The sequence below is a fragment of the Mercenaria mercenaria genome, unplaced genomic scaffold, assembly GCF_021730395.1.
Source record: "Mercenaria mercenaria strain notata unplaced genomic scaffold, MADL_Memer_1 contig_3920, whole genome shotgun sequence".
NCBI classification, from domain to species: Eukaryota; Metazoa; Mollusca; class Bivalvia; order Venerida; family Veneridae; genus Mercenaria; species Mercenaria mercenaria.
Genome location: NW_026462108.1, coordinates 63,297 through 71,765, shown reverse-complemented (window position 1 = coordinate 71,765; position 8,469 = coordinate 63,297). Strand labels below are relative to the sequence as shown.

General features: G+C 36.2%; 1 protein-coding gene across 1 annotated transcript; it reads right to left on the bottom strand.

Annotated features, from left to right (window-relative positions):
* Positions 1-6,158: 6,158 nt before the first annotated feature.
* LOC128553527 (uncharacterized) lies at positions 6,159-6,515 on the bottom strand. The gene has a single exon (XM_053534710.1). It carries the CDS (start codon positions 6,513-6,515, stop codon positions 6,159-6,161), a length of 357 nt encoding a protein of 118 aa, XP_053390685.1.
* Positions 6,516-8,469: the final 1,954 nt, after the last annotated feature.

Sequence of the window (8,469 nt, the reverse complement as noted above, 5' to 3'; positions counted from 1 at the left end):
AATCTTACCTACGGTAAACGCCCAACATATATTGTTTTCTGTTTCAGAAAGGGCAGGGCCTGTTACCAAGGTTTTATTCATCATTATTGCGCCGTCCACCAATACCTACCCCACCCCCCCCCCCCACACACACAACCAGGTTTATTTGATTACCATTTCTTTTGTGTGAATGTGTAGCATAGTTTTAATTATTTACATACAACGTTACATATTCCATCCATTGATTTACATCTAAGGTAACATATTTCAGTTTTGCTTTGAAATTTTAACGTATTTGCAGCCGGTGTAATGAAGCATTTCGACCCCCATAGAACAACGACCTCCGGTCATTATTCTATAGAAAATGTGACTCCTTTCCTGTAAAATATTGACTCCCCTTATAAAAAACTGACTCCTTTTGAAAACTCTATAGAATAACAACCCCCGGTCATTATTCTATAGATGACCCCTCCAAGTAAAATACTGACTCCCTAAAGATGACTCCCTTCGAATCTCATAGAATAACGACCCCGGTTATTATTCAATAGAAAAAAATGACTCCTTCCATGTAAAATACTCACTACCGAAATTACTACATTCGGACTGTCATACAATATCGATTCCCGGACATTATTCTATTTAAAAAGTTACTCTGTCCGTGTAAAACAACGGCTCCTAAAAAGACTTTCGACGATAATATCTATCAAAAAGTGATCCCCACCAAACTTAACGGACAATTTTACTAGATCTACAACTCTAATACCCTCCATTGCCAATAGTTAACATTTTGATTGTACTACTACTACTGGTACCGCTACTTCTATTGCTATTATTACATGTACTTTTATTCTACTACTACTACTACTACCTCTACTACTACTACTACAACTGCTACTACTGATACTACTATACCTGCTTCCACTAATACGTCTTGTACATCTACCTCTTCTTCTCCTGCTGCTGTTGTTGCTGTCACTTATTATTCTGCTGCTGCTGCTGCTGCTGCTACTACTGCAACTGCCGCTACCACTGCCGCTACCACTGCCACTACTACTACTACTACTACTACTACTTTCTATTGTTGCCGCTACCGTACTTTACTGCCATTGCTAAGTATTGCAACTTCTATTAATACTAAGTTCTATGCTAGCAGTTTTTTTTGTGCAGTTTTCTTCTGAAGAATTACTTCATAACGAAGGTTGCAGGCATTATTGACACTGGTGTGTTTTGTGAACGTATTGTGAATTGTTATTTTCCTGAAAAAAAATGTATACTCCAAGATCTAGCGTCTAGAAATAGAATCCCTTTTCCCGTTGCTCTGATTTCTGTGTCAAGTGATGGTATCTGGGGCTAATGGTCAAACGGGAGGACGGACGGACGGCCAGGGGCAAATCTATATGCCCCCCTCCCCCGAGTGGGTGACATAAAATGCAGCAATTAGTCCTTAGATGCATGAGTTATCACTAAATTTTACCAAATGACAGGGGATCGTTTTTTTTATGGGAGTCAATATTCTTCGTGAGGTTCAGTTTACTTTACGTGGGGGAGTCATAGTACTATGATCTAGAGGTAATAATACTATTACCGGGGGTCACTTTTTCTATAGAATAATGACCGGGGGTCATTATTCTATGGGGGTCGAAATACTTCATTACACCGGCCGTCACTTAAACTGCAAGACTAAGACTGAGACTATGTCAACGGTTAAATTTTTCATTAAGTCAATTTCCGGATTAAACTATTTAATGGTCTCACATGCTGTCAGAAACTGTTTTATCATGCAGGAAAGGCCTTGTTTTGCTAAATGAAATGAAAATAACTTCCTGTTTAATTTGTGTGGCAAAAATGTATCAAGTAGACTTTTTCATTCGTTCTTCAAAATGCTGAAATTAATTTCAGGAATCGCCATGGCAACCAGATTACGACATTCTGGACGATGTCTTAGATGGATAAATGCATTTCGTTATCTGGCAGCTGAGGACAATATGAATGATAAGAGTACTTCATATCAAAGATGAAGAAAATAATACTTCAGATCAAAGATTAAGAACAAACTCGCCTTTATTGAAGATTTATATTTGTAATCATTTTGTAGAATTCAAACTTTCATTCAGCATGAAGTAAGGTCTATGTAATGAAATCTTTATTTATTTAGATACTCAAACCTTTTTTTACATCATCTAATCATTTTAAATTCGAAAAAACGACCCGTATATATGAGACTCTACGTCAATATGATATAATGTAACTTGCATTTAACGAATAAAATGGGCACTAGCGTGTCCCAAATTACCACACTCCGCCCATTAATGGACTGAAAGAAATGTAATTTTGTGACGTATCAACGGATGTTAACGAAACTTCATCATAATGCAGGCTAACAATGCTGTTACATTAAGGGGATGCAGAGTTATGGGACTTTGTTTCTTGTTAACATACTATGTACATACAGTCTGCATATACAATCTTGTGCGCGCCTAATCTTCCGAACCATTGCACACAATTTAATGAAACTTCACGTAAGAGATCAGTACCAACCCTAGTTGTGCATGGTGCATGTTACGCTCTTTAAGATAAATATTCTGCCTAGTTATGATACTTTGTTTTTTGCTACTATACTGTATACATACAGTCTATGTACATACAGTCCACATCTTTATGCAATCTTGTGTGCGTCAAATTGCAATGTACTGTGTCAGTGCATGCGGGGGTACATTCATCACTTTAAGTGATAGCTCTAGTTCATGTGCTGCATTATTAGGTTTCGATAATATTGCATTTACAACTTGTTTGACCCCATTCTTTACATAAATGACAGCTAGATCATGCATCTCGTACAAACAGAGTTATGAAAAGTATGGTGGAGAATTTAAGGACACATTATAATGGCATAAAAGTGATGATAATTGTATATTCGTTATTAAACATTATACAATGTGGACCTGTGACGAAGTTTGTAAAGCCATTTCCTTTTTATTGAACAACATTTACATCAGGTTTGGGAATGCAGTTTTTAGACAAGTTGTTAGTATTCCCATGGGAACAAATTGTGCACCCCTTGTCGCAGATTTGTTTTTATATTGTTATGAAAGAGACTTTATGTTGAGCTTCTTTTTCCAGATACGCAGGCAGATATTATAACTGCATTTAATAATATATCACGCTATCTGGATGATATTCTTAATATGGATAATCCGGGGGTTTTTTTTTGGTCATTTAGTGGGTACTATTTATCCTAGGGAGCTTCAGTTAATTAAAACTAACAATTCAGATACTGATGCTTCATTTTTAGATTTACATCTCTCTATTTATGACAATATTGTACATACCAAAATCTGTGACAAAAGGGATGATTTTAATTTTAGTATTGTAAATGTTCCCCTTTTGGATAGGGATGTACCTCAGGCTACATCTTATGGGGTATATATTTCTCAGTTAATTCGGTTTGCCAGAGCGTGTAGTCATGTCAAGCATTTCAATGAACGTAATCAATATATTACAAGTAAACTTCTTCAGAAAGGCTACCGTTATTACAAACTGCGTTGATATTGGGTCATGGTAATTTTCCAAAATGTATTTGGTAAAATTATTAAACGTTTTATTAAAAGAGGTTACGACCCAACTGTTTTGAGACATACCGCATGTTTAGTGTTCAACCCGTTTACAGTTGGACACTATGCTTCCCTTTTGATTGTGTCTGACGGAAGAGGGGAAGGACTCTATGATAAGCAGTTTATAAATCCTCCTACCAGCACTGAACTGTTTTGATATTTGTCTTCTGGCCCTTAAGGGTGTTTCTCTTGTTGCTCTGTCTTCTGAAAAGGCATTGAGTACATACATTTTTTGTTCTTAAGGTTTGCTTTTTATATATTTATACACGAGCATTTTTGTGTTTTAACATGCCTTTTTGTTTCTATTATGTATGTAAAGAGATTCACCTGGAGGGGATTACTTTTATTTACACTGTCCCGTGTCTTTGAAACATGGTGGGGGTAAGGGTGAGGTTGGGTGCGCATCATAAACCGGTTTAAGCTCCCCAGTGGTATTTGTGCCACTGACCGTTCCAAGGCGGTGCCCCACTGTGTTCCTTTGATTGTTCGTTTTGTCCTAGTGTGTGTGTGTGTGTGTGTGTGAGTGTGTGTGTGTGTGTGTGCACGCGTTTGCGTGCTGTGGGTTTCGTTTTGAGGAGGCTGCGTTTTTTGATGTGTGGCATTCTCTGTTTGATATTTGTCTTTGTTTTTTATCATTGTCATTCCTGCTGTGTATTATTAAGTTTTGTGAATGAGATTAGTAGGTTACTTTTGCACATATACACATTGACTGACCTCTCAACCAAATTTCATACCTTATTTTAAGGATTTTTAACACAATAGATTTTAAGAAGTTTGTTGAATGTGTTTTGATATTTGTATGCATCGTAGTTCATGAATATCAAGTTTAAAATTAATAATGGACCCATTTCTAGGACCTTATTGCAAACAACTCGACTTCTGTAACAATGTTTAATGTATTAAGGGGAATATACTCTTTTACTTTTAAAATATGGCCTTCCTTGACCACCATATCTTTTCATATGCACTACTTTGTAAACAAACTAAATACTTTGTTTTATACGGTGCCCCTAAAGTGACATGTTACACACTTTTTTCCACTTAGGTAATGTGAGAAATCATTTCGTTTAAAAGAAATCATTTCGTTAAAACGAAATAACTATTTCGTTTAAACGAAATCATTTCGTTTTAACGAAATAAGTTTAAACGAAATTATTTCGTTTGAACGAAATAACTATTTCGATTAAACGAAATCATTTCGAAATATTGATTTCGTTTAGACGAAATAGTTATTTCGTTAAAACGAAATGATTTCGTTTAAACGAATTAGATATTTCGTTAAAACGAAATGATTTCGTTTAAAAGAAATGATTTCGTTTAAACGAAATAGTTATTTCGTTAAAACGAAATGATTTCGTTTATAATAAACGAAATAGTCATTTCGTTAAAACGAAATAAAAAAGTCTCACATTACCTAAGTGGAAAAAAAGTGTGTAACATGTCACTTTAGGGGCACCGTAGTTTTAGCTTACAGTGCAAAACAAAAATAAAGACGATGAACTGAATTTAATTTTTTTCTTTAAATTAGAATCTGTAGGATATTGATAAATATTTGGACAAGGTAAAGCGCTATTATTTCCGCACCAAAAATATTAATTGTTCACTTTGTATGTACACAATAAGTCGTATGTAATTCAACAATAACTTTCTTTTTTGAGTTTTTTTTTTTTCATTTTGATTTTAGTGAGTAATACTTTGTGTACTAATAACAGTTGAAACAGTTGTGGCGATTTTAACCACACTAGAATAATTTTAGTGAAAACACAATCACAATATCAGTTTAAATCCAATTTTTAAAAACCAAAGAATTTTCACCACTTTTAAATATCCACATTGCTATTTATTTCACAAATAATTCCACAAATAGTTCCTTTAGTCACAAGCTTTAAGTTTTCATATCGAGCCTTGAACAACCAAATTATCTTACTTATATACAAGAAAATCACGTGACATTAGTTTTGGCGCCAACATGAAGAAACATGAAATAAGGAGTTACAATTTAGTTAAAAGACATTTTATGTAATCATTTAGGCGAGAACAAAAATCAAGAATAAATCGTGCTTTGGAGCAAAGATTATACCAAACCCTGAAATTAAGGCGGGAAAATATCCATACAAAGAAAGGAGAATATAAAATATTCGTGTCTTTCCCGACACTCCCGACAGCAGCGGTAAACAGAGACTTATGAATTTGCATAGAGATGATTACAGCATACCTAAACAGTCTTTAAATCACAATAACTTTGTAAACAATGTATGATTAAAGTTCTGCATAGATGTGTTTCTTCACAGTACAGTTCTCATTGTTTCATAACGTAAGTCCAATAATTATCTTCATATCTAACAGTGCTGAATATCGGTTGCCCATCACGATATGTGGTATATTTAAGTCCTGTTTTCGAGAAGACTTCAACTCTCGTTTCTAGCGTATGTCTTTCGATTCCATTTTCATCTTCGTCGCTGCTAATTTCAATAATAACTATTGTAATACTTTGGCTGCTATCGCTCGATGCTCCGTCAGAACCTAGACCACTGTTGCTCCTACTGGGATTAATTGTAATGAATTATATTACTGCATTGCTCCAAACACTCGCATTGGTTCTGTATCGTTTGTCTTGCCTTTATGGCAGCCTCCCGCGACAGGCATTTTATTAAGAATGTCAGTATCACTGTTACTTAAATTATTTGGCGTCGTACTGTCATTTTCCATTATTTCAAGAGGAAATAGTAAGCTCAAAGGACGTCTTAGCACACGGCCTGTTGCAAGCTGAACTTCGGCAGAGCGCACTTTGTTGTCTTTGATCCTTTGAATATCTACAATTCGTGCCATTCTCCAACAACATCTAGGAAGTTCGTCCTTAATGATCACAATGTCGCCAATATTTGGCACTGAATCACTTTGAATTTTCTCAGATTTTATCCTCATTTGAGTCCGTTCACGTAGACTGAGAAGATATTCCGATTGCCATATGCGTCAAAATGATTTCAGTAATTTTTGACACTTCAACCAAAGTTTAATCAATTTCTCCACTTTTCGCACTGGTTATATTCACTGTCTGCACCGTCTTCGAGTATTTCCGGAATGTTCATTCTTGGGTTCAGAGTTAAGAAGTGGTTTGGGGTCAAGGTTACAATGGAGGTAATGTCGTCGCCGACATACACTAATGGACGCATATTTACCACTAACGCAACTTCCTTTAAAACAGTTCGTAACTGAATCAGGGTAAATAGATTACGACCTAGTGCTTTACGTAAAGATCGTTTCACAACTCCCACTAATCTCTTATAAAAACCACCCATCCATGGTGCTAACTCTGCTATGAAATTCCAGGTGATTTTTTTGCTCCAATGAATAATTTCGCTTTTAACAGTCTTTGACCAAAGTAAATCAAAGTTCCCAGAATTGCAAAGCGTTGTCTGAAATTATTTCAGTAGGCACCCCCCTTTGAGAAACAAATATTTTAAAAACCAGTAGAAATTCGTCTGATAACTTGTTTTGTATAAGTTCAATGTGAACTGCCCGAGTGACCATACAGGTAAATAAACACACCCATACTTTTGATTTTCCATCTAACGATCTGTAATACAGTGGACCAAAATAATCTAGTTCAGTGTACATAAATGGAGGGGATTCTGTCATACGTGATTTTGGGATCGGTGGCATCGCAGGTGACTTGTAAAGACCATCCTTGTGACATCTACAAATTCTGCAATTGCGAAGAGTAGGTTTAACCGTCGCACGTCCCTGTGGTATCGAAAATCTGCACCGTATACTGCCGAGTGTTTGAGGAATCCCGCAATGGAGTAATTTTTTGTGATGCTTCTCTAGTAACAAAATGATGAGTCGGTCATATTTTGTCAACAAAATTGGAAATCTGGAACCTTCGCTTAATTCGGCATTATGTAAACGACCTCTGCATCGTAAGAGTCCAGTGTCGTCAATATACAAATTTAATTGACGTTGCAATGTGTTCTTTTTTCTCTGTTCTATTGAATATATCACATCACCAAATTGTTTTTGTTGTATGTATTTAATTCAACTGTTTTCTGCTTCTGCAAGTTCTTCGGTTGTGAGAGGGCCATTTTTACCCCGTTCTCTGTTCTCCATATTCGCGATGAAACGTTTTGCAAATGCAGTAACTCTGTTCAGTTTTGTAATCGAAGTTTATGATGTGGGGTCAATCTTAAAAGGAGCAATGGGTAATTCTTTCACATTGACATTGCTCCCGACTTGACGACTTTCATAACAAGACTCTCCAATATTTGATGTGTACACAACACTTTCTGTTTTCCTTAGATTCCAATCAACTTCCTATTGTTTTGTTTTGTTAAGCAAGTTAGGTCCATGCCACCATAGTCCAAGAGTCTTTAAGTTGTCTGCACAGGTACCACGTGTCGCAACGTCGGCTGGATTTTCTTCTGATTTAACATACGCAAAATGGAAATCACCACTTTCATTAATTTCACTGATACTGTTTTTTTTCACAAACGCAGGTTAGTCCTTCACATAATTTATCCAGTTCAGGATACACTTTGAGTCTGTGAAAATGTATTTCTGTGATATGTCGAGCACCAACTGACGTTGAACAAACTTCCAGTTTGTTTAGTTCTGCCCATTGTTTTCTCGTTTGGGGCAAACCCTTTATTTTATCTAGGGACCAAACGCCGCTCTTCATGGAATTACACGCCTCAACACGTGTATCATTGAAGGTTCCATGTTCACCGGCGTTTGAATACATCTGCGGATGTCTCTAAATTGCTTTTTGTACTTTTAGCATGTGTAAATGTTGAGTTCTGCTCAACCCGGGGCTAGAGGGCGTGGACGGTAGCATGCATTTCCTCTACCGTCCATGAACAGACTCAATCAAACCGAGTCTGCA